Genomic DNA, 27,203 nt, shown 5'->3' with positions numbered 1-27,203 from the left:
TTGACACTAGTGTACAACACTTCCAGCTCTTAAAGAAGGCTTAGAACTGAAGCAGCCTGACCTCTGTACAGTCAAATGTAATGACAAAAAAACAGTCCTAAGAAAAGTTCTACAATGATACATACTCGGTCAAACCCCTTCCCCAACTAGCCATTGGTAACCAAGTCCAACTCAAATTTGAAAGTGACAAAACATGTAAAACAACAGTGACATGTACCAGGAGATGGCGCCATGCCCCTTCACACTGCAGCTTGAGCAATGTGATCCGCCCAAGATAAAGCACAGGAACATTCAGAATGAGAACCAGGAGCTTCCTGCAACACCAAAGGTGAACATGTCTTGTTCTGATTTTGATGGAGAGCAGCAGGAGTCCAGATCAGAACCACCCACAGCAAAACAGTGGCTTTGTAGTACCAGCCTTGCATGGACCTCAGCTTGGTGCTGAGGTGATCACTAGAAAGGAAAGACCAATCTCCAAAGGACAGAATAATCCCTGCCCCATTTCCAGAAACTGTGTTAGTTAACCTTCACCCCTAGTTAGTTAGGTTCAGCTAAAGAGAAAACAAATATACATTATGAGAAAAAGAAATGGGAAGACAGATTTTTCATGTTAAGAGGTCATTTTTTTTCATGTCATTGTATGTGTGTGTAAATGTTGGGAAATATATCTTAGAATGGATAGATGTCACATGAGGAGTAAATATTACATGAACAGGTAGTGATCAAGAAAGATCTGTTCCATTAGCTGGCAGTTATACTAATCAAATCAAATTTATTTATAAAGCACATTTAAAAATAAAATAATTAAATAAAATGTTGACCAAAGTGCTTTACATGTAAAATTAAGTCATAGAACACCAAATTTAGAAAACATAAAAATAATATGATAAACTATAATAAATATGGACCATCAGAAAGTACAGCCTCGCTGCTAATTAAAAGCCAGGGAATAAAGGTGAGTTTTGAGACGAGATTTAAAAACGGAGAGGCTGGGGGCCAGCCTGATGTGACGAGGCAGTTCATTCCACAACCTGGGTGCAAGTACCGAGAACGCTCTGTCACCCCTATTCTTTAGCCGTGCCCGTGTAATAAGTACAAGGCACTGCAGACTTCAGAGATCTCAATGGAGAATAAGATTCCAAAAGTTCAGCAATAGACGACGGAGCCAGCCCATGTAGGGCCTTAAAAACAAACACTAAAATCTTAAACTCAATTCTCCTCTGAACAAGGAGCCAATGCAAAGCGGCAAGAATAGGAGAGACACGCTGTCGTTTACGAGAGCCAGTAAGAAAACGAGCAGCAGCATTTTGGACAAGTTGTAATCGTGACAATGAAGCCTGACTGATGCCGGCATAAAGAGCATTACAATAGTCAAGGCGCATTGTAATAAAAGCATGAACAACCCTCTCAAAAACATTGAAAGATACAAATGGCTTAATTTTAGAGAGGAGCCTTAATTGAAAGAAACCCACCTTTTCAACTGCATTTACCTGAGTATCTAGTTTAAGATAATTATCTAATTTGAAGCCAAGATTCTTCATAGACCCAGGACTGTTCCTCCGGGCTGAATCCCTCCCAATCCACCAGGTAGTAGAGACATCCCACACAGCGGCGTGAGTCTATAAGAGCTAGAACCCGGAATACCGTGGAGCCGTCCTGGAGCGGGCTTGGAGGAGGGGTCGGTACATCTGCGGGGGGATGCGACGTGCTATACTTCATGGGTTTCAGGAGGGAAGCATGGAACGTTGGGTAGATCTGGTACACTCTTGGCAGCTGCAGACGGAAAGAAGCAGGACCCACTTGTTTCCGGGTTGACAACCAAACTTGTGGGCGGTGGCGGTGTTTATTGGCCTGTACCTTCCTCATTGAGGAATGAGCAGAAAGGGCCTGTTGCGTCCTATGCCACACTTCTTGGGCATTGTGGAACCACTCATCGACTCGGGGTACCTTATTGGTGGCGGAATCCCAGGGGGTCATATCCCAAGACGCGCTTGAAGGGAGATAGATTAGTAACTGGGTTCAAGCGAGTGTTCAAGGTGTACTCAGCCCTTATTAAGTAGGCAGCTCAGTCTGCAGGTTTATCTTTACACAATAACTGCAAGGCTTTGGTCACCTCCTGGTTCATTCTCTCAGCCAGTCCATTGGATTGGGGGTGATAAGCTGAGGACAGACTTAGGGAGATGTTCATTCATTTCATTCATTTTCGCCCTCCACCCCTTCCGGGGTATGGGCCGCCAAAGGTAGATCTCCAGAGGTTTCTGTCCTGGGCCATTCTTTCTAGTTGACTCCAGGTGTAGCCCATCCTTGTCATTTCTGCCTCGAGGTCTCGTCTCCAGGTGTTTCTTGGACGGCCTCTCTTCTGCTTGCCTTGGGGGTTCCATCTGAGAGCCTGTCTGGTGATGTTGGTTTATGGTTTGCGGAGGGTATGCCCTATCCATCCCCATCTTCTCTTCCAGATTTCTGCTTCTACTGAAGGTTGGTAGGTCTTTTCCCATAGGTTGGTGTTACTGATGGTGTCTGGCCAGCGGATGTGGAGAATCTTTCTGAGACAGGTGTTCATGAACGTCTGGATTCTTCAGATGTTGGTTTTGGTTGTCCTCCAGGTTTCGTACAGCAACAGTTCTCCTGTCGTCAGTTTTCTCTGTCCGACTTGTGTCCATCTGGTTTCACAGATGCCCAGCATGATCAGGTTGTTCTTTCTCATCTCGGTGGCTACCTGTGCCGTCTTGCCTGTCTCGTACATGGTCCTGACATTCCATGTGCCGATGAGGGTTCTCCTGGTCGAAAGAAGGGTGGTCAACTTGGTGGCTTCCTTTCGGTTTTCACCATCTAGCATCATGCATCTCTGAGTTGTCAGAGATCCTTCATCTTCCAGGAAGTTAGTCTCTGTTTCTCTTTTTGACGTTTCTGTAGCGGTTGGGTTTTCACGGGGTGGGGTTGCGAGCCCCACGCCCAACCCTCTTCCTTTTTCATCCGGGCTTGGGACCGGCAATGGCGGAGTTAGGGAGATGTTCAGCTTAGTATAAAAGGCACGAAAGGAGCCATTACATTGTGGAGAAACGATCGACCACTGTGAGTATAATTGTGTTTCCTTTGGAGAAGAGAAGATCCGTGATAAAGTCCATGGCAATATGTGACCAGGGGCATGCAGGGATTGGTAGAAGGTGAAGTAGGCTGGCCGGGGGTAAATGTGAGGTCTTCATTTGGGCACATTCAGGGCAGGCAGCCACATACTGCTCGACCTCCCGCTTCAATCCGGCCCACCAATACCTTCTGGCCACCAACTAGAGTGTTGCGGAGACTCCCGGGTGTCCAGAACCCTGGAATGTATGGGCCCACCTGAGGTTGGGAGGGTGTCTTCTAGAGACCAAGAGATGGTGGTGGCGAAGCAGGAAGGATTCAGCATGGGGGTGGTTCGATCCCGCTTAGTTGGGGGCATTGGCTTTGCCTTTCTTTGACCCTGGAAGATAAGATACTACAAAGTTAAATCGATCAAAAAACATTGCGCAATGGGCTTGGCGGGGATTAAACCTTTTAGCGGATTGCAGATACTGGAGGTTCTGATAATCAGTAAGGAATTGAAAAGGATGATGAGCTCCATCTAGTCAGTGTCTCCATTCTGCCAAAGCTAACTTAATAGCCAGGAGTTTTCGATCCCATATGTCATAATTCTGTTTGGCTGGAGAGAGCTTTTTGGGAAAGTATGCATAGGGTTGTCCGGTGTTGGGGTCTCTTTGGATGAGGATGCCTCCTACTCCGGCTTCTGAGGCATCCATCTCTACCTCAAATGGTTCTTCTGGGCGTGGTTGTCAGAGGATGACCGTGGAGCAGAAGGTTTCTTTTAGCTTCCGGAAGGCGTCTTCTGCCTCCTGGGTCCACTGCAAGTCCCCTTGAGTCCCCTTTCCCCGGGTAAGGATGGTAAGGGGGGTGGCTACCTGACTGAAGTTCCTCACAAACCTGCGTTAGAAGTTGGAAAACCTGAGGAATCATTGCAGCTCCTTCATGGTACAGGGCAGCAATCACTTTTCTATAGCGGCTACCTTCCGTTCATCCATGGCGATTTCTCCTGGTCTCATGACATACCCTAAGAACTGCACCAGTTCTTGGTGGAACTCGCATTTCTCACCCTTTACAAAAAGATGAAGGTCGCGGAGTCTTTGGCGCACCTGGTGCACATGGTTAACGTGGATAGGGAGGGAAGGAGAATATATAAGTATATCGTCAATATACACGATCATAAATCGATTAAGCTTGTCGTGGAAAACAGAGTACATAAAAGACTGGAAAATCGAGGGGCTATTAGCCAAACCATAAGGCATGACCTGATATTCATATTGTCCAGTGTGCGTGATGAACGACGTCTTCCATTCATCTCCACACCTAATATGAATCAAATTATAATCACTATGGAGATCGAGTTTAGTAAAAACCGAAACTTTACGCAACTGTTCCAATGTGGAAGGGATCAATGGCAAGGGTTCTCTCCATTTTATAGTAATGGCATTGAGTGCCCGGTAATCAATGCAGGGTCATAACCCGTTGTCCTTCTTCTTTACAAAGAAGAAGCTGGCAGTAGTAGGTGAGGTGGAAGGGCTGATGATACCTTGTTTAAGGGCTTCTTGAATATAATCCTCCATTGCCACCTCTTCTGTGATGGAGTCGGCCTTTAGGGAGAGGTACCCCCTCAAGGAGGTTGCTCGCTCAGTCACAGTCCCGATGTGGAGGTAACTGAAAGGCCAGCGATTTATTGAAAATGTCATGGAAGTGTGCATACTCCACTGGAAAAATCGACGGATCCTGTGGTTCGGGGCTTTCCACTGGAGAAGCACAACAGGGTATAGCAACACAGCTTGAGTACCAACAGGGAGAACAAGCAGTCCGCTCACTTGTGGACCAGTGAATGTGGGGGTCATGTTCCTGCAACCATGGAAGCCCAGAATTTCAAGTTCTTTAGTATGGGAAAGAACAAAAAAGGTTAGTTATTCCATGTGGAGAACACCGACATGCAGGGTGACTGGATCAATTCGATGTGTGATCTTCCCCCCGGGCAGAGGTTCCCCACTAATGCCTAGAACCACAATGGGGTGAGACAGAAGGTGCAGGGCAATACGTAACCTCTGAGCTATAGCCTGATCTATGAAGTTACCTGAAGCTCCTGAATCAATTAGAGCCCACGTAGATAGTTGTTCACCCGTGGCCATTAATTCAGTAGGCACAGTGAATTGAACCTGCGAGACTCCCAAAAACATAGAAGTTCCTACCTTCATGGAGGGTTTGGGACGAGACAGGCGAACAGTGCAGGAGCGGATGGAAGCACAGTCCATATTCGGTGTGCCGCTTTCTCTCTGTTGTGGTAAGAGGTGAGCGTCCCAGCTGCATGGGTTCAGCAGGGTCTTCAGCAGCGGTGACAAGCAGGGTGGTCGAACGAGTTCGCGGGCGATGGAGTTCCCTGATGCTATTATCCAGCGTGATTGACAATCCTATAAAATCCTCAAACGACAGTGACGATTCCTGCGACATGAGTTCGTCCTGTATTTCTGGGTTCAGCGCATGTCGGTAAAGGATCCGCAGTCGTCTGGCCATCCCAATCTGGCGGCAATGGTACGAAACTCCAGGGAAAACTCGGCTACATTGCGGGATCCCTGTCGGAGATCCACCAAACACTCCTCTAAGCTGCGTCCTACGGCAGGATGATCGAATATACCTTTGAAAGCTGCTTGGAAATCCCGGGCGGAATCCAGGAAGGAACTGTTGTCAGACCATAATGCTGTGGCCCAATCACGTGCCCTCCCGGTAAGCAGCGAGATGATGAATCATACTCAAGCGGTTTCCTCGAAGAAGCGCTCCGGGTGTTCCTCGATGTATAAACCGCACTGCAGTGGTCAGGGTTACCATCATATTTTTTGGGCATCGGAACCAATGAGGAAGCTTGTGATGGAGTACCCGGTAAACTTGCTCTGGCTGCTTGATTCTCCAGGAGCTGTGACACCAGTGTGGTGAGGTGATCCACTTGTTGCTGCAGGTGTTGGTTCTCCGTGGGCTCCATTCTGTACAGGCGAAGTATTGTGTGACGCCCGGCAGGAATGGAGAAGGCAGACCCCAATATGCGGGATCAAACAGGTTTATTAGGGATGTCATGTACAAACAAATGCAGGGGGGTGATCCATTCAGATGGTCAGGTCACAGGCGAGGGTCGAGTTCCAGGATATCAGTCCTACACCAAAAGACGGGACGAGGAGACGAGAGGCAGGGAGGACCAGGGTCAGCAGCACAGCGGGGCAGGACAGAGTGGGCTATGGACTATGGGGGGAGGAGCGGTGGTCTGGCAGTCAGGGACCTCCTCGGGGACATGGTCTGAGGCCATGGGAGCTAGGTCAGGATCCAGGGGAACTAGAGGCGGAGGGTCTGGAACCTCGGGGGACAAAGCAGGAGGCGCAGTAACCTCGGGGACGAAGCAGGATGCACCGAAGAGTCTGGAAACATGAGGGGCGGAGCAGGAACTGCAGGAGCCTCTGTGGGCTGAGCAGGGAGCACGGGGAGCTAAGCAGGGAGCACGGGGAGCTGAGCATTGACTGCAGGCATAGGAACCACGGGGGGCGAAGCTGCAGGCACAGGAACCATGGGGCATGACAAATGGTTTGATTTTAGCTGTGAATTCTGAGATTCTGCATAACGTCATGACCAAAGCTGAAACCCTGTCCTGGAGACAATAGTGGTGTTTCTGAAAATTACGTAATACAATTCCTTCCAATGTCAAAACATGAATGAATGAATTAAAATAGAAGAATAAGAGAATACTAATCATTCTTAAACACTAGGATAAATCTGTCATTCAATACATATTTGTGTTGTATGCTTTTCATGAGAAAAGGCAGATGGGATGCGATCTTGATTAAAATAACAAAAATAAAATAACATCTTTGTGAAATTGCATATTTTGTACAGAATGTTCAGTTTAGGTGGGTTTATAATCGAATGGCATGTGTGTAACATACCCAAAATGACACATTCACGGTGTTTGTACATTAGTAATGGAAGTTTTCTTGTTACGAAAGAAGTGAGAATTCATAAATATTAAATATTACACTGAACTTTATTTTTAAAGAAACTGTTTTATATAAACATACTGTATAAAAGGTCTTTCACAAACAACAGGTGTTAAAAAAAGAAGTGTATTTTATGCCATTTGTAAGAAATAATGTCATCATTTTATTACTCTGTACCTATAGTGCAATGAAGAACCTCTCATATTATAGAATCTTAAACGAAAGCCATGGATTTCTATAAAATTTGATTTATATTATGTATTCTGTTTGTCACGATCTGCTGAGCCGGGACCGGGGATCAGGCACAGGACTCAAGCGATCGGGGAACATGAGATTTAATGGAGGACAGAGGACAGGCAGAATCACACAATGATGTTAATGACTGGACTGGGGAAACAAACTGAAACGTGGACTAAATATAATGAACGAATGACAGCAACAGGAACCAGCTGGTGAACATGGGGAATCCACATGGGGTAGATGAGAAGGCGTGGAACACGGGAGGATCAGACGAGCGGGGCATGACAGAACCCCCCCCCCCCCCCCCCCCCAAACTCTGGGTGCACCTAACGGGAGCGAGGAATGGGACCAAGGACAGAACGAAACCTGAGTAAACAAAAGCAAGGACATCAACGCACGACGCAAGAACAGCATGGAGACCAAACTCGGACAACAAACGACAAACCACAGAGAATGCAGACAGACACAGGGGCACCAAAAAAGACAACACAGAACCCAAGGAGGGGGACAATGAAGGGACAACACCAGGGGGCACATCCACAGGAGGTACGAAGGGACCAGAAGGGAACAAAGGCACAGAGGGATGGGGAACAAACACAGGGGACACAAAGACAGAGGGCAAGAAGGCAAAGGGCGGAGGGAAACGGGGAGCTGGAGGGAACCCCAGCAGGCGAGGGGCGGAAGCCACAGGGGCAGCAGGCGACCGTGAGGCCAGAACAGGAGGGACCCTCGGTGAGCAGAGGGAGGAGCAGAAGTGAATGTCGAAGGGGTCAAGGAGGAAGGCAGAGGGACTGGTGAAGGGGGTGAGGAGGAAGATGAAGGGGACACTGGCGGAGGGGAAGAGGGAACAGAAGCTGCAGCAGGCAAAGGTGCAGCCGCCGCTGGCTAAGGCGCAGGTGACTGATGAGTTGGAGACAGGGGACCCGCAGGTGACCGATGAGGCCTCAGAGGCGGGACCGAAGGCGACCCCCGAGCCGAACCCGGAGGACCCACAGGCGACTGCCGAGCCACAGTCAAGGGGACCGAAGGGGAACCAGGGGGCAGGGTGGGGGGGCCCTGACCCAGCGCAGGTGCCCTCTCCCCTTCTGGGAGACTGAGAGGCGGGGGCCTGGCCGGGATCTGTCCTGCTGGGGTGATGGTGGAGGAGTCACTCCAGAGGGGGTCACTATGGAAGTTAGGACAATCCCGGAGGGGACGCATTCGAGCTCCTCCACCGTCTCCACTAAGGGAGGAGGAGCGATGGTGCGACAGACGGGGACCTCCTCAGGGACAGGGACTGGGGCCATGGGAGTCAGAGGTACGGGATCAGGAACCAGGGAGGCTGGAGCTGGAGGCATGGGGTCAGGAACAGGTGGACTGGAGCCAGATGGTCAGGAACCATGGAGGGTGGTGCAGGGGCCACTGGAAGTTCAGGAACCAAGGAGGGCGGTGCAGGGGGCGCCAAAAGGTCAGGAACCATGCAGGGTGGAGCTGGAGTTCCGAGATTGCGCCTAGGCTGCCATCTTTTTCAGGATTTTGGGGACCCGTGGGATAGCATCTCCAACAGACATGACCCCTTTAAGAGCCAGGTGTGTCCCTAAGAAGGGGCAAGCTGCTGATCCCGGCAGAAAAGCGGCAGGAGGATCCTGTGAAGCGGCGGCGGTGACTTTCGGCAGAGTCTGGGGCACCTCTGGTAGCTCCGTCAGCAGACCGTAGGGCATTCTGCTGTCCAGAGCTACCTGCCACATCATTGACTCCGCCGTCCATCCTCGAAGCTGCCGCAGGTTTTCACGCACCTCTGCTGCCCGGTACGCATCTCCTCTAGGACATCCATGCTCTGGTGGGCTAGCACCCAAGCCACGGGATCGCCCCGGACTTCGGGCTGATCAAGCCAGTAGCAGCAGGTTGCTTCCAGGTTCAAAATTGTTAGACACAATTTTGTTCACAAGAACAAGGTGAAGCAGAAGACACTGGGAATGACCAGAATCCAACCAGGTGAAGGGCTGAAGCAATTTTGTAATGCCAGAGATGACCGTCCATTCTGCATTAATGAGAAACAGAGAAGAACCTGGCTGCAGTTTGCAAAAACATACAATATTCACATACCTATAAATTGAAAAACGAGGGAAACAAAAAATTGTGCTGTGGTCTCAATTTTTTCCACAGCTGTATATACACAGTTTACATATATATGTATATGTGTCTGTATATTTATAGAGATATATAGCCACACATACAGTATACAGAAATACGTCACGTGTGAATAATACAGCCAAATGTACACATGTTTCTTAAATTATTTCATTCATTATCCAGTTTGCGAAGAATATCTTTAGTATCACATTCCAAAGCAAGTTTAATACATTTACCACAGGGAACCTGAGTAGGTAACCATGTGTGAACCTGCTTTCTGTGACCCTCAACTGGTAAACAAGCATACAGGTGTTATCATGAGCTGAAAACAAGCATTAAGGAAGGTCTAGCCTTTTGTTCATAACTTAACCTCCAGACTAGTTACTTTCAGGATCACCAGATTTTACAATCAGTTGTATTTTTGAACCCTAGATTATGTTTTTTTTTGTCTTTAGACACATCTGAATTTCATTAGCTTTTAACTAGCTACTTATTAGGTGTTTATTTTATTTTAAATTACCTGTCTATCTGTATGTATACACACACACACTTCAGTCTTCACAAATTACCATAGAATGGAAATGTGTCATTTCCAACGCATGTTTACAATTATAGGGGTAAAACGTTACTGTCCTGTTTGGGGGAATTTAGACTCAGGAACCTTCTGTTCTGATGGCTTTTGGCATGTAGTTTTTTTTAGCTGTTTTTCTACCAAGTGAAATGCAGTGTGACTTCTTGCAGCTGTACTTTTCTCAGGGTTAATCTTTGGCAGAGGGGGTGTTTCCTTACCCCATTACAGGTATATATGGAATTGCTAGGGGTGGTGTTGGTGGTTGTTCCCTCATTGGAACAGTGAACGACTCATACAGTAGTACTACAAAGCCCCTCCTTCAGCTCTGTACAAAACACCATTCTTTGGAATTGGCTGTCTTGTATCTTATTTCTTGATATTTAAGTCCACTCATTCACTCTGTTTAGCTGAACTCCTGCACTAAATTAAAAAAAAAAAGAATCAGTTTTTCAGCCTTAGATTTACTTCTGGACGGGTCACCTGTCACGTTTTAAAACTTGTGCAGGGAAGTGATTTTTGGGCCATAAAACTTCATGATGTTCAACGTTTGACTGATGGACTGAGAAGTGAATCGGTATCTTTGGCAAGAATGATTGAAGACATGAGGGAAGTTTCACAGCTGGCACTGTAGACTGTGGGCTTTCTGGGAACCAGCAGATAATAGACGGAGTAAAGCAGAGGAGGCCGACAGAGACAGACATGGTGACAGAGCAGAGGTACCCAGAGTACTGCGTGGAGAGAGATGTGCTGGATGAAGAGCAGCTGGAGGAAGTCGCACAGAGACGGATACCTTCAAATAAATTTCTCCTAAAAGATCACCTCAAAAAGTCACTGAGGTAAGAGGTGGATGGTAGCTTTGGAATCCTGATGGAGACAGAGCTACGCGGTTTTACAAACTACCTTCTGAAACCATAAACATTTTTGCTGAACGGTAGAAATATGTAGCTCTGAAAAAAATTAAGAGACCACAGCAAAGTTTTCCATTTTGCTCATTTCTCAATTTATGTGTGTGTGCCTTTGTAAAGTTTTCTTGCAAACTCCAGCCTGGCTCTTCCCTGCTTCTCAGAGTAGCCTTCTGCCAGCAGAACCAGGATTAAACCAGAATTTAAAAATGCAGATTATTTAAAAATGTACAGTGGTCTCAGTTTTTTTCTGTGCCTGTATTTAGACCTGCAATACTAATAGATTTTAGTTAAAAAAAACATATTAATGTGCTGGGGCATGTATTATGATCTGGAATTAAACAATGTAATTCAGGACATATTCCTGCTTCTTCTACCACTCCGTGCAAAAAATAATGGATGAGATCCAAGACAGAAATACTGTTTCTCTTTTGTAGAGACCATTAGGTAGGATGACTTTACTATGGAAAACTATGGCCTAATGTGTTCTTGTGACTGACAGCTTGTACAATGTACAAAGTTCAGATTCAGTCAACTGGAGGCCTTGGCATTGTGCTAAACATGTGCTAGACTGTAGAAGACTACGGTCAATTTTCCTAATTTATTGAGTGACTTTTATTTATTGTGGCTCGTGACTAAACTGAGTCTAAATAGGCACAGCAACATATTGAAACCAATACAGTCAGCCCTTCCACATCACAGGGCTTAGGGGCGCAGGCCCCCTGCAGTCAGGAAAAACCATGTCAAACATAAAAGATATGAGAAAAGTGAAATGCAAAGATCACTGAGATATCACTGTGACATCAATGCGAGATATCATGTGGGAGCAGGCATGGAGGGGGACTAAGTTTCAACCCAAGAGTTTATCGCCCAAGACCAGCCCATTCTGTCTTTGTCCTGGGGGAGCTATTAAATAAATGATTGTTAATATCTCAATAAATTTGTTATTGACAATTCAACAAGAAAATAATGCATATTGGAACTGAATTTTCAGCCCTGCCTGCATGGTCTCTTTGTACCACAAATCATTTGAGAAACTTCCAGTGGTTAGTGATATGCAAGCGATACCTTGTGGCATTTCAGCAAACGCACACAGTACCCACTCAGTGCTAAATGGCAAGTCATCACACAGACACTTGTGTTCTGTGTTTGTGGTCTATTATGTGTGTGTGTGTGTGTGTGTGTTTTGGGAGGGGGGTATGTATGTGTTACATTGTCAGAGCCAAATGTGCCCACAGTTTGATAAAAACCTTTTATTTTAATCATGCAGGGACCATTTTCTCGGTCCCCATAAGGGGGAATCTAATTTCCTAAAAATCTGTGATGGCAATAAAAAAAGCAAAAGTCTTGTATATTGTTTTGTTTCTTATGGTTAAAGTTCGGGCTGGATAGGGGTTAAGGTTGTCATTGTTGGGATTAGGGTTTTGCCCATAGAAATGAATGGATGGTCCCCAAAAAGATATGAGTATAGGTCTATAGGTGTGTGTGTGTGTGTGTGTGTGTGTGAGAGAGAGAGAGTGGTTAACATTCTAAAGGGTTGTTGTAGAATTTTTAAGTAAAATTATTTTGTTTCCGACCAGCTCTATTTTACACTTGTCAAATAATTTAGTTCCTGACTGGCACAACAGTTAAGTGGCCCACGGAGGATTCTCCCGAGTCTCCCGACAGGCCACTCGTGGTCTGTGTGAAAGGCGGCTGTAATCACACTTGCACCCTTGGCGTTCTCCAAACCAGCAGTGTACATATAACCCTCATATGAATTCAGCACCCTCAAAATACCCTAAATCCATTATAAAAAAGCTTTTTTTTGTAGACCTGTGTAATTTATACAGTATATGTATAACTTGCTAAAGTTTTTGTGTGCAGTCTGCAGCTCCCAACCCCACTATGAATCAACCCCGTGATGTATGATGGAGAAAGTCATGATGCAGACGAGTCTACTGTAAATACTAAATGGGTAACATGTAAATGGGTGATTAATATTAATGCCATTTTTCTATAGGTGTGAAGTTTTACAGTTTTAGAGTCAAAATTGCTAATGGTTGTGTCAGAGTGAAGGAAGAGCTTTTACGGCAGGACAAAGAATATCTATTAATATTGGATTCTCACCTGCCATTTCAAATGTGCCTGAAATATAGTGTGAAAGGCCTTCCTGCTGCCACTTTATTTGTTTACCTTATGATTCTCCCCTTACATGTCACCTCTGCCCAGCAAGTCTGTTCTCCCTTCATGTGTCTTTGTTGATCTCCTACATAAAACGTGACATTGTCCTTCAATGGGTCTTTACCTTGTCACGTGTCGTATTCATGTTGTGACTCAAAATGCCGATCGTGAGTCACCTTAGTGTGCAGATTTTCAAAGCTCGTTCGGGACCTAAGGAGAACGTGATGGGTTCAGCAGCAGCTGCAATCATACAGTCTGTCATGATGTAGTTACAGAATGTTATTTGTAAGTAGAACCTAGTAGGCAAATAAAAACTGTAAAGAAGTTTAACCTTTTATTTTATTCTGTTGTTTGCTTTGCACTGTAGCATCTTACTACCTGTCCCCAGTGTCTTTTTGATCATGTTCCCCTCGTCTTTCAGCTCTACATCACTCTATGAGTTTGCCTTTACACAGTTATCATCCTAAAGGAAATATGGGGTGTAACAGTGTACAAAACAGTAAAGCTAATATGTTCTATCCATTCTTCCAACATGCTTGACACCCTTCATCTCACTGTAATCATCCTTTTGGTCCATGCTTTTATCCACTTTCTCTTTTTCCTCTCTTTCCTCCTTCCCCCCGCTCAACACATCCTGCCCATACCACTCCATTATCCATGCCCCCCCCTCCTCCCCCCCCCCCCCCCCCCCCCCCCGCTCAAGTTGCTCTGCTCAAAGGCTACGACGCAGTGTGGTGAGCTGCTTGCCTGTGCTGTCCTGGCTCCCTGGCTACTCCATCAGAGACTGTGCCTTGGGGGACCTGATATCCGGCATCAGTGTGGGCATCATGAACCTGCCGCAGGGTGAGTCTGGCTGTATCCTGGAGGGAATGAGGAGGTCTGGTCCCACTCATTCTCCATGTAGCTCCACAGCTACGAACTATATGCTAAATACTGCAGACAGTCACTACAGGAATTGACAGGTAACACGGGTCATATTTGCTCACTATTGAATTATTATTCATTTCAAACGGCTAGAAAATGAATCCCAGGATACTTTTCACACTCCAAGCACACATGAGCTAGACAACCATTGTTTAATTGATTAAGCATTTTCGCTGTGTTTCAGAACCAAACCCCAGTAGCTCTGTTTGTTGAGGCAAGAATAACACCTGCAGTGTTTTCTCTCTCCTGCAGGGATGGCATATGCCTTATTGGCCTCTGTGCCTCCCATCTTTGGGCTCTACACCTCATTCTACCCTGTACTGGTCTACTTCATGTTTGGAACATCGCGACACATCTCCATAGGTGAGCAGTTAAAGTCTAGTGGCAAAAAATACCACACTTGAAACCAGCTTTCTGTTTTACTCAAAGTAGATTTACTGCTTCAATATTTTTAAAGCCATTGGTGAAATTTTGCTTTTGTTGTAGATGCTCTTATATGAGACACTGATACTCTTTAGGTAGCAGTCAGACTCTTGTAAAAAAATCACCTTTACTGTTGCTTGTTTGTTTATTTGGTTTGTGTGTTCCTGTATTTTGATTTGCATGTGTTTTTAATTTTTAAATATTTATTTACTTTGTTTGCTTGTTTGTTTGGTTTGTGTGTGTCCTGTTGCGTTCAGGCACGTTTGCAGTGATCAGCATAATGGTGGGCAGTGTCACAGAGAATTTGGCTCCTGACAGAGACTTCCTTATTAATGGCACCAACGCCACTGGCGAGGTGGATGTAGCTGCCCGGGATGCCTACCGGGTTAACGTGGCCGCCACCACCAGTCTTCTGGGAGGAATCCTCCAGGTGCGTCTTGGCATCCGTCTATCCATTTTCCATGACTGCTTACCCAGTTCCAGTTAGCCTGGAGCCTATACCAGGAAGTGCAGAGTCACTATGGGGAATTTAAGGCAGCGGATTGTGCTGCGAGAGGAAGTCAGAGTATGCAGAGGAAACTGAGAGCACACAGAGGCAGGGTTTCCATTCACCGCCACGAAGAAGAACCATATATCACACTAGCAATTCCAGTCACCAATTAGACACATGCTGTCCACACAGATGCTCACAGCTTGTCCTACAAACAAACTGTGCCCCCTCCCTGCAGGTCCTCCTAGGCCTGGTGCGCTTTGGCTTCGTAGCGACGTACCTGTCAGAGCCGCTGGTGCGGGGCTACACCACAGCGGCCACCGTGCACGTCGTCACCTCTCAGCTGAAATACCTGTTCGGTGTGGCCCCACGGCGCTTCAGCGGGCCCCTCTCCCTGGCCTACGTCAGCATCCCGCCAAGCACTCATCCCATCCCACATGCCCTCTCTCCCTCTTTACTCATCTGCTCTTTCCTAGAATAGATCAGCCTGGGCCTCAGTTGCTTTCAGCTCTCAGATAATGAAAAACCTGTTTTGCCACAGCACTTATCCCTCATTAAGCAGTGACTATTGCATATGTATATGCTTGTAGAGGTCTCTGTAAGGCACGTAGGACGGTTCTTCATGCTTTCCTACTTTCCTGTCCTCCTCTTGGTAGACGCTGATTGATATATGCTGCCTGCTGCCTGAGACCAATGTGGCCATTCTGGTGGTTGGCGTGATCTCCCTCGTGGCTCTGATATCAGTGAAGGAGCTGAACTCCGTCTACAGCCACAAGCTGCTCCTGCCCATCCCAATCGAGCTTATTGTCGTACGTCTCCCATTTTGTCCCTCACACCTTCCGTCTGCCTTATTACTCATTAGCTGTGGACATATGGACGTTTTCCAGGCCAGAAGTTGTTTTAAAATTATAGCCGGAAGAAGAGCTGCATTTAATATCTGCTTCCTGAACTGGCTTTTGATAACAACAAGTGGGGGGTTCATCCTCATTATATTAATGTAAAGTGAAAATTAACAATGCCAGTGTCACTTCCTGATTGGTATGATGAATGCCCTACTTTTGTGATGTTCAGTACTGTGCACAAGTCTTAGGAAGTCAAAGTAAACCTTTAGAGCTGTTTATCTGGCTAGTATGTACATATTGGATCAGAACACTGCTTCAGTTCCCAAACCTCTCCTCAGGGGCACCTCAGCCATTCTATGGATATGTTACACTGCAGCAGCTCAGTGAGGCATTAATTAGCAAGACATGATATGCTAGCAGTTGGATGGTTGCTGCAAATACTGGGGTGACTTTAGGAGAGGTTTTGAAAAGGTAACACACTGTGACAAACATAATATCATAGATTTACACCAAAATGAAGATCATGAACATCATTTGCTTTGACTGCACCATTCTGTACATTTCAGAGAAGTGGAAGGGCAGGAACCATGATAATATGCTCTCTTACTTTGAATACAAACATTGCAACCACACACACAGACACACACACATGTAGGGTATACCTATCCTTATGGGGCCCGCTCATTCACATCTTTGGGAAAAATGCTAACGCTAACTATGACAACCTTAACCCCCACCCTGCCCTAACCATAACCATAAGTAACCAAGCAAAATACAAGAGGTTTTGCATTTTTAGTTTTTTCAGAGCAGTCACAGATTTTTATAAAATAGAGTTTTCCCTTATGGGGACCTGGAAACCGGTCCCCATAAGGGAACAAAAACGGATATTTATCACGTTATGGGGATATTGTGTCCCCATAAGGATAGGTATACTCGCTCACACAGACACACACACACACACGCATAGTTAGTAGCATTTCATTGACTCTGTGCTTATTAGGTGCAAACCAAAACATTAACTGCTCATATTCCCTCACATTCAGAAATGATTTTCTGCATGGTTGTACTGCAGGTTTCTGTTTCAAATCAGGGTGGATATTATTCCATAACCTCCACTTGTGTAATCAGTAAGGTCCACCCAGCTATGGGGCTTTTCATTCGGTTCCTCTGAATTGAAGAGGACCTTCTGTCTGGAAAAAAAGTGGTATAATAGACCTAAAAGTATAATAGAGACAGTTTAACATCTGCATGTGTTTGTCATATAGATTGTGGCAGCCACTCTGATTTCATTCCATGCTGATCTGCCGAGTCGCTTCGACGTTGATGTTGTGGGGGAGGTTCCAAGCGGGTGAGTGTTCAATGAAAGATTTAGATGCTGTACTCTACTTCATATTAAAAATACAGCTGAACATTACTGAACGGGTATCAGTAGCTTAAGCTTAACATTAGCTGATAAGGGGACAGGAATTGGAGAGACACCAGAAACTCTATACTGTGCTCCGCATACAATAGACACCTTATAACATTACAGTTTTGGTTTGTGCATATTTCGGTCAAGCTGTAAACTAAGCCCATCTACCTCAGTTTGCCCCCTGGAAGCTTCCCCTTTTATCTGAGCCATCTTTTGGGCCCCCTGTTTCCCGGCACACAGGATGAAGCCGCCCAGTGTCCCCGATATCAGCATTTTCATGGAGGTGCTTGGGGATGCCTTTGCCATCGCTATCGTCAGCTATGCCATAAACATGTCACTGGGCAAAACGTTTGCTGTCAAGCATGGCTACAAGGTGGACAGTAACCAGGTACATCTTTGACACAAGTGCCCTATGGATGATTATACTGTTTGGAAACATCTATAATTATACTCTGTGAAATACAGTAAGTAATTGGTTGGGTTGGTGGGGAATAACCCATCCTGGGTTATTCTCAGCATTGTGACTATAGCTTCCAAAATAGGCTAGAGATTCCCATGACCCTGCATAGCACAAGCAAGTATGGAAAATTGCTGGGTGGAAATTCAGTAAATAACAATGTCTTGTATATGTCATAAATGGGGATTGACATAACTGGAACGCAGGTACGCATTCACCTTTAAAAGCGATACGTGTGGCAATCGATTGTTGTAACAGCGTGAATGCGTACGTATTTCATGTGCATTTGCGCCGATATGACAAGAAATTATCGTGCATTTCTGGCAACCCAGAATGAATTCAAGCCTGTGCTAAATCTGAAACCACAGCAAGTGGTGCAGGTTTGGTAAAAGATGAAGGCCAAGGTAGATATTGAATTAAAGGAGCTTGAACTGAATAGACTATTATAGGCTGATATTTAATTACTATGAATGTATTCAAAATTGTTCACTCACTCACCCTATATATGAAAACTAATATAGTTGACTGTATAAAGAATTAGTCAGCAAAACAGCATGATGGCTTTGAACACTGTATGCCAGTGTGCTCTGTGCTGGCATCTTAGCAACCCATTATATTTGAAATTAGCAAAAAAACAGCAACACCATAAACAAAATTGAACAAAGGAGATTAAAGTAAATTAGGATGTGTAAGCCTGCGATTTGTTAAATTATTGTTTAAAAATGTGCTTATAACTGTATTCAAAGTTGCCTTCTAGTACAAAAGATGTCACCTTTGCATTGCACTGTGATATAAAGGGAGCATTCTAATATACATTGAATTTACAGTTCATCGTGAGTATTTTATAGTGCACAGTGTATTGTCTGACTTTTAATAATTCCAACAGCAGAACAGAAGGGCGGACACATTATATAGGTACTAGGGAACAATTTTGAATATGGTTTTTGCAATAATAATACTCTATTTTCCATTTGTACAAATACATGTACATGGTGATTTTTTTATTTGTACATATTTGCGCATAATGAGAGAGCAAAGCTTGCAGTCAGAGTGAAAGGTCAGGCATTTTCCCAGCCAGTCCTCCAGCCATTTATAGGATATACAGTTACAGTAAAAAGTTTATGAACCCCTTGGAAATGTGTAGATTTATGTCTAATTCCCATATAAAACATAGTCGTATCTTCATGTAAGTCACAATAATTAACAAAGACTTTTATAGCTTCTATAGCTAAAGATACACAGATTTCAGAGAATTTTTGACCATATTGAATAAATCATTCAAACTGGGAAACTAAAGGTTGGAAAAAGTAAATGAACCCTAAGCTAATGACTTTTTAAAAAGCTCATTGCAGTCAGAATTTAGCAAACCTGGAGTCCAGTTAATGAAACGAGTTCAGGGGTGTGGCCAAGAATTACTGTGATTGATAAAAACACTGAAAAGGTTGAGTTTGAGCTTTTAACAAGAAGCATTTCCAGATGGGAGTCATGCCTCATATAAAAGAGCTACGATCAAGAATTGTTAATTTACATAAGGCTGGAAAGGGTTACAGAGTCATCTCAAAGATTTTAGATATTCATCAGTCTGCTGTTAGGCAAGTTGTCTATAAATTGAGACAATTTGGCCTAGAAGTGGGTGTCCCTTGAAGATGATCCCAAGAGCACAACGTAAAGTCATCAGTGAGATAAAGAAGAACTAGAGAGATAGCGAACGACTTGAGGAAGTCATTCGAACTGGCAAAGATATCTGTTCCTGATTCTTCAATAGGCAACACACTGAACCAGAAAGAGTCCATGGCAGGACCCCAAGAAGGAACCCACTGCTGTCAAATAACATCAGTGCTGCACACCAGAAGTTTGCAATAGAGCACTTGGACACTCCACAAGGATCCTAGGAAAATGTCTTGTGGTGTGATGAAACCAAAATTGCACTATTTGGGAGGAACAAGCAGAACTTCATTTGGTATAAAAAGGGAACTGCATATCAACATCAAAACATCACCCAGGTTTATCAACAAATTATCCAGGATAATGTGAGTGTGTCTGTCTGTCAACTGAAGCTCAGAAGAGGCTGGGTGATGCAACAGGACAATGACCCCAAACATCGCAGAAAATCCACAGCGCAATGGTGTCAGAACAACAAAGTCCACCTTTTGGAGTGGCCCAGTCAGAGCCCAGATCTCCGTCCTATTGAGATGCTGTGGAATGATTTGAAGAGAGAAATACACAGAAGACAACCAAAGAATATGGAAGAGTTAAGGCAGTTCTGCAGGGAAGAGTTAGCTGAAATCCCCCCCTGCATGATGTACAGGTCTATAACTGATCTGCAGTTATAGGAAGCGCCTGATTGAGGTCATTGCTGCCAAAGGAGGGTCAACCAGTTATTAAATCCAAAGGTTCATTGACTTTTTCCACTACCACTGTGAACGTTGAATGCGTTTGTATAATAAAGACATGAAAGAGTAGGTTTTTTTGTGTGTTATTGGCTTAAGCTCATTCTGTATATCAGTACTTGTGACTTAGACAAAGATCAGATCACTTTTTATGACCAATTCATTCAGAAAACCAGATAATTCCAAATAGTTCCAAATGCTTTTTACTTTGACTGTAAGTTAACCCCAAAATTGAAAAAAGTTTTAGAGGGGCTTTAGTGCTATCTATCTAGTTTGGTGATAACTTCTGCACAGTGATACAATTAGTTTGTGGAGGCCTGTAGAGGAAACTGCTCACTACAAGTCTGTGGATTATCTTCAGCAGCTGGGTCATGATTTCTGATAAAAGACATTGCTGTTCAATTTTTCAAATGTATTTTTCTGGTACTTTAATCATCACAGAAAGAATGACATTCACTCCCATTATATTCAAGATAAGCCCAACATTACTATGTTTAATATCTCCAAAACTAGGCAGCTCCCAGTAGAACAAATTAGACGGATAGGTGGTACTAAAGCCCCTTTAAAACATATCGTTTTCAGTTTTGGGGTGAATTGCCCCTTTAACTCGGGGCCACCTCAGGAATATGATACCTCTGGCAGCCATGGGTTTCAAACCAATGATCTTTCGAATGTGAATTGGGTCTGATCTCCCATAGTACTGAGGAAGCCTGTACACTTACTGATCATCTCATCTCTCCTCCCTCACTTGCATGGCAGGCTAACTAACCACATAGTCTCTATAAACTTAATATTAATCCCACATTAACCCCATTTGAGAACCTGCTCATTCTGTAATAGCAAGATCCAGCCATCTGTCGATTTTTCCTCTTCGGTAACCATGGTGAGCCTAACACCTGTCCCAGGGCATGCTGCCCCCTGATTGGGATGCTGGTCCATCACAGACAAAAAATACAGACATGAATTAGCAAAATTTTATATGAATATTTTATATGAATAACGTACTGGTTATCTTCTGGAAACCCAAATTAAGTCGACTATGTAGTATTCATTAGAACTTAACACAAAACAGAACACAGTCTTTTCAGAATCACATTACATTTAAGTGAGAGTATCCTTGTACTTATGTTCAAGGTTGTGCTGCTTCACACCTCTTAGCAGACTTGTTAAATTACTCAACAGAATTTGTAGCTGTGCCTTAACCCTTGAATTAAGCAAATAACCTTAAGGTGAGCATGTTGTGAAACAAATCATTTAAAATGAAGCAACCAAGCTTCGTTGTGGTGATCTGTGGAGTAAATCGACCTAACATCAAGTGAGCAAGCGTAAACTTTAATAATACATCTAATCGTTTTTGAAAAGGCTTAAATTATTGTAGATGAAAGTGTTTTATTAATTCCACTTCTCAAAGTGCTGCACTGACAATAATGCATTTAGTAGCTATCTTACAGTCATGGGATGTCTTTGAGGGGACCTGTCTCCTGCCTCCCTCTCTGCGTCCTCCTGGTGGAGCTCTAACACATGCTCCCCTCTGACCCCCACTCCACCTCTCCACGCAGGAGCTTGTGGCTCTGGGTCTCAGCAATGTAGCAGGAGGACTTTTCCAGTGCTTTTCCGTAACCTCCTCCGTGTCCCGCAGCCTGATCCAGGAGAGCACAGGGGGCCGGACGCAGGTGAGATATTTCGGCCATCTCACTTTTGCCCTGGGCCCGTGTTTATGCCAACAGCATCTCTAGCTACTAATTGATACAGTAATCACCTATATATGTCTTATTGTCACATGTGCTGCCTGATGAGCACTTCTGTGTCTGTTGGTGGGTGCTATCAGGTGGCGGGGGCTATTTCTGCTCTGGTGGTGTTGATTGCTGTGCTGAAGCTGGGGCCGCTGTTTGAGAAGCTCCCCAAGGTAAATCTTTCCTTGTTACCCATAGTACCTCTCATATGAGTAAAAGCTGTGGCTAATGCGGTTTTCTCGTCCATTTGCCTGCCCCAGGCAGTCCTGTCCACCATTGTCTTTGTCAACCTGAAGGGCACATTCACGCAGTGCCAGGATATTCCCATGCTGTGGAGAAGCAGCAAACCTGACCTGGTATGGGGAAAATATGCTTACCAACCAGCATTAATTGGACAAAAACATATATATGAGAGCTGCAGTTTGTGCTGATCTGCATTCGGTTTTAAATTACACTTAGGAATACAATTTATGAATTGTGAAAAATGAGACACCCACTCCTGCATTTGCATGCACACAGGGTTGCTATGCAGTATGCATGTATTCTATAAACATATCTGAATTTACCTGTTCATGTCATTTTTTAATTGATCAGTATCGGCAACCACAGCCTGATCCTAAGCCCCATCTATTTAATCTCCCACATCCACGTCATTTATGTCGGTTGTGCAGATTGTAAAGTTAATTTACATGCTGCAGTAAGTCTGAGGCACTTGACTTGAAACTACAAACTATCAAGATGTCAGCCATCTGGAAATTCTATAAACTGGAAACTAAAATTAGCCCAACAGCTACCTGTAATGTTTGTAGAGCCATCCTTTCAAAAGAAGGTAGCAACAGGGCATCATTTAATACAGTGCTTTCCAACCCAGTCCTCAACTGGGAGAGAAGAAAACAATGGACGCATGGGGAAAAAAGATGGGAAACTGCCCTGGGTAGCATCTTCTGGGAGGGTGTCGGCTTTCCACCCCCACCCCCATAAAATGGAAAGTATGTAGGAAACTTGCGCATAAACACTGCTTAAGGCGTCTGCTCTTCAGGGCGAAATGTCTGCAGAAATAGCCATGTGACACATGCCCCCTCCCTGGGCAGTCCTGAGGTGTGCCCCATCTCTCTGAATTCTCTTACCTGCAGCTGGTATGGCTGGTTACCCTGGTGTCCACACTGCTTCTAAACCTGGACCTGGGCCTCATCACCTCCATCGCCTTTGCTCTCCTGACATTCATCTTCAGGACCCAACAGTGAGCCAGGCTCTCTCTCTTTACGTTTGTCATTCTTATAAATTTGTGAGCCTGTTAGCTTTTCTCTAATTTTGAACAAAGCTATAGGGGAAAAAAAAGTTCAGCTGTTTTGCCAAGGAGGAAATTGATGAAGAGGCAGATTATTACAGAAATGAAAACAAGGCCTCTTTTATCTGGCATCTCCCCTCTGTTTCTGTTTGGGTTTTTTGTGTAGGCGGGCAGCGTAGTCAGCATCTCCAATCAGAAGGCCGGCAGTCAAGCAGATTTATCAGTTCTCTTTATACAGATGACTGTATCAAAGTTCAGCAGAGAAATGTAACCAATTCCTGTGGTATAAAAATCTGTGATTGTTAGTTGTAATATGTTGGCTATCGTAATGGTTGTTAAGATTATTTCTTTTGTAAAGAGATTTCTTGTTACAGTGCTGTTTTGGTGAACATGCACCATGGAACAGTGCATTGTCTCCTTTTGTAACTCGGGTGCATGTAAGTGAGACTTTGACCGAGCTTCTTCAGAGTGATGTTGGTGTTGCTGATCTTGTTGACCTCAGGATTGTGTTGACTGTGCTCTGGGGCTGGCTTTGCGTTGCAGAGCCTGGTGGTAAATGGAGATGGATCACATTTTCTGCTGCATGGATGATGTGCATGTCCCATTTTTGGAAGCTTTGAAATTCCTGCCCTATCTTTTATTCTGTTATCTGCAGATTGTTAGCTGTTTGCAGTTTTAAATTAAGGGTACTATGCAGTATCATGCATGTATGGTTTGCTGTTTATGGTTGATGAATTTAAGATAATCCAAACCACATTGTTCAAAGCGTGTTTAATAGAAAGTGGAAATATTTTCAGCTGATGTCAGTGATTTATCACGCTCTATTACACTGAATTCCCCATGTCATTTATATGTTCATTGTCCTTTGCAAGATAAAGATTAATGTTGCTCATATTTCTGTCTTTGCTCATTCCTCATCTTTCTCTATGTCTCCCTTCCTCCCTCATACTGCTCAGACCGAAATATTCTGTCCTCGGGTGGCTGCCAGGCACAGACATCTACCTTGATATAGATACATACGATCAGGTGAGCCAAACGGTGCCAGCTCTAGGAATAATGTAATGGTGTGGGGCGGTCATGCTGCGATGGCGGATGACTAAAGGAAAGGATGTGAAAAAGGACAGCAACCTACAGGGGGGTTTTAGCTGAGTGACGCACTGCCTTGTTTGGTCTTGTTGTCTCCCTGCAGGTGAACACAGTTCCAGGCATCACCATTTTCCGTTCCTCCAGCACCATTTACTTTGCCAATGCTGAGCTATATCTAGAGGCTCTACAGGAGAAGGTTACTTTTACGTCTAATTGCTGCTGTAAATTATTAATGTAGCAATTTAACCCAACTGTCCATTATTCCTGTCTCTGCCGTTGAATCCACTGGTACAACAGGATTTTCTGTTCTGTGCAAAGTAGCAACAGCAGTGCACTGGCGACAGTGAAAGGGAGTAACTGCAATACTGACAGTAGCAATGGCTGCCAAGCCATAGTCACTAACCCCAATGTATCATGGCTACACACAGAGTGGCGTTGACTTTCTGAAGCGGCTGACCCACAAGAGGAAGCTGGTGGCAAAGCTCCGACGGCAAAAGAAAAGGGACGAGAGGGAAGCAAGGGAAGACGCTAAGAAACAGGTGTGAAAAAGCAGGTACACCTGCAGATGTCTAATGGCATTGGGGCTGAGCAAGTACACCATCCCATGTGGAATTGTCATTGAGCTGGGACGGTTGTATTGGTTCTTGATGCCACTTTTCCTTTTCCTTTTCATATCACCAAGAGAAAGGTTCTGAATTCAAGGTCTGGAACACTATTTTCAGTGGAGCGAGTGATGGGGCAGTGGGAAAAGCGAGACAGATGGGAAGATGAGAATGGAGGAATGCAGGAAGGTGGAATTTGTGAGCAAGCTGATGGCGTTAAGATGGAAGATGGAGTCGTCAGTGGCCAGATGAACTTCGGCTACCAGGATGGAGAAATCCTTGACGAATCTACACTCAATAGGAGCAACAGCATTAGTGCAGAAGTGACTGCTGGTTCTCCAGGCCTGAGCCCTTTGGATACCCACTCCGTAATCCTGGATCTCTCCACCACCAGCTTCATAGACACAGTAACTATCAAGACTCTGAAAAATGTAAGTTGAAGTGGTCAGGGAGCTATAGGGAAGGGGTGATAGGGGAAAACATGAAGGCTCATTGTGTAAGTTTTGTAAACATTAAAGATTTCCTTTGAATGGAGATTGCCATTGGCCTTCTCCTTGGATGACAGTTTTCAGCCTGCTTTATCTCCTCACTTCCTTGCAGATATTCCATAACTTTGGAGAAATAGATGTGGATGTGTACATGGCTGCCTGTCAGTGTGAGTGCATTTTAAAATGGCTTAATGGATTACACAAACTCAATATTGTATAGCAGTGTTTCCACTGGCTGCTTCGATGTGAATGCATCTGTGTTGGCCTGGAAACAGTGGGCTATGTTTTTATTCACATGAAAAAACTAAGCAAACTCAATAAAGCACACATTTTACCATATATATACACCAATAAGCCAAAACATTGAAACTACCCAAATGTGAAGCGAATAATATGAGCTATTTTGTGAAAACGGTGTATGTGAAAGTCTGGGACATATTGGATGCAAGACAACATTTGATACTTGTAGCTGACATGTTGCATGCAGAAGAAATAGACATGGATAAAGATCTGAGTGACCCTGATAATGGTCAAATCATTATGGCCAGTAGACTGAGTTAGAGCATTTCCAAAAGCATCTCCAATGACAGTCAGCCAAGGTGGATACCTCCTGAGAGTGATCTGAGGAGGGAAAAGCCACGACGCACGGACAGGGTGTTGTGAATGGACACTATCCCATGCATACATCTCCAATGTACAGTCAACATTTTTCACTTCACGTGGGGGTGGTCATAATGTTTTGGCTCATTGGTGTGACTTAAATTTGTGCTTCACATAGCCACAACATAAATAAAAATTAATGGGTAAAATCAGCTGAAGGCATGTATTTCCAGCACATCATCAGATGACAGGAAGTGCTACTGTATCTCTGCGGAGATCTGTGATGCTGCCTCTGACTCTCTGGTGTCTCCTTTTCCATATGCCCCTGTGCTCAGCCTGTGTGGTGGAGCAGCTGGAGCGCGGCGGCTTCTTCTCTCATTCCCTCCCCAAGGGCCGGCTGTTCGCCACGGTCCACGATGCTGTACTCCACTGCCTCTGGCGAAGCGGCCAGTCAACTTTGCCTGCCTACGTGCCGGTGAGCACTGACTCTACTGCCTCTCTGTGACTCACACAGCAAGCCCAGAAACATGCACCAAACCAGATTTCACACACAGCTTTATAAATCCCACAAAGGATAAAAGAAACAGTTTTTTTTTCCTGGTCATAACATTAGGATGCTGCAGTTGCTCCCACTGCCAGAAATTTATGCTGTGAGATCATTATCACTTTGGACTTGTCAAGCCGTGACACGTTAACGAACTGTCATTGCAGGATGTGGCTTGCAGCACCAAACTGTAACCTTGAGGTCCACTGTCTCCCCATCATAGAATTTCCATCCCGCCTACTTCCTTTTGCTGTCGTGGTCAATATGCACAGCCATGCCTCACCCACTCCTCTGTTATGTTTCTATGGCGATAAGGGTTGCAGTTTCTGTGGCAACAGGTTTTTTTTTTCATAACTGAGATTGCCTCACAAACATGTAAAAGGGATGAAAATGTACATGGGAAATGTAGTCCTGGGGACTCATCCATAAATATACACATCTCAGGTGGAAGAAGGGGCAGCTTTCAAAGCCAGGGGTCTAAGTGACACTATTACTAATCCACTTTACAAAAAGACTCTTCAGTGTGTGTCATTTTAAGACATTTTACTGAACCAGTGTATGCATATTTACAAAGTACATTGTTACATTTTTTTTTTGCATTAATACTTATTGGCTAGTTTCTATCTATCTTCATTGATCTTTCCCAGATTAGAGGCAGAGAATCTTAATGAATTTAAAATTAGTTTTTTAAAGCTTTCTTAACTTTAAAAGATAGGTGTGGTAGGTTTGTTCTGTCAGGCATGCCTGAAAATGACCAGTAGGGAGGAGTTTGCAGAACAGGTGGGTGTATCTCCAGATATATGCATATTACATAGAGTGTACAGGCTGGATTGATAAAGGCGTTTACTGACAAAGTGTTGTGGGACAATAAACACGAAGGTGAGAACACAA

At 44.6% G+C, this 27,203-nt stretch overlaps 1 protein-coding gene across 1 annotated transcript; it reads left to right on the top strand.

Moving 5' to 3' along the window:
* The first annotated feature begins 10,598 nt into the window (after positions 1-10,598).
* Positions 10,599-27,203, top strand: LOC125745160 (solute carrier family 26 member 6-like). The gene is made up of 19 exons (XM_049017705.1): positions 10,599-10,805; positions 13,738-13,877; positions 14,211-14,321; positions 14,639-14,811; positions 15,110-15,274; positions 15,528-15,680; positions 16,979-17,061; positions 17,365-17,512; positions 21,531-21,644; positions 21,800-21,877; positions 21,965-22,060; positions 22,838-22,944; positions 23,949-24,018; positions 24,182-24,274; positions 24,507-24,617; positions 24,761-25,111; positions 25,281-25,335; positions 26,104-26,243; positions 26,480-27,203. The coding sequence occupies exons 1-19, from the start codon at positions 10,669-10,671 to the stop codon at positions 26,504-26,506; spliced, it is 2,352 nt and encodes a 783-aa protein (XP_048873662.1). The 5' UTR covers positions 10,599-10,668; the 3' UTR covers positions 26,507-27,203.

Source organism: Brienomyrus brachyistius, chromosome 6 (assembly GCF_023856365.1).
Source record: "Brienomyrus brachyistius isolate T26 chromosome 6, BBRACH_0.4, whole genome shotgun sequence".
NCBI classification, from domain to species: domain Eukaryota; kingdom Metazoa; phylum Chordata; class Actinopteri; order Osteoglossiformes; family Mormyridae; genus Brienomyrus; species Brienomyrus brachyistius.
This window is presented reverse-complemented; position numbering and strand designations above follow the sequence as displayed.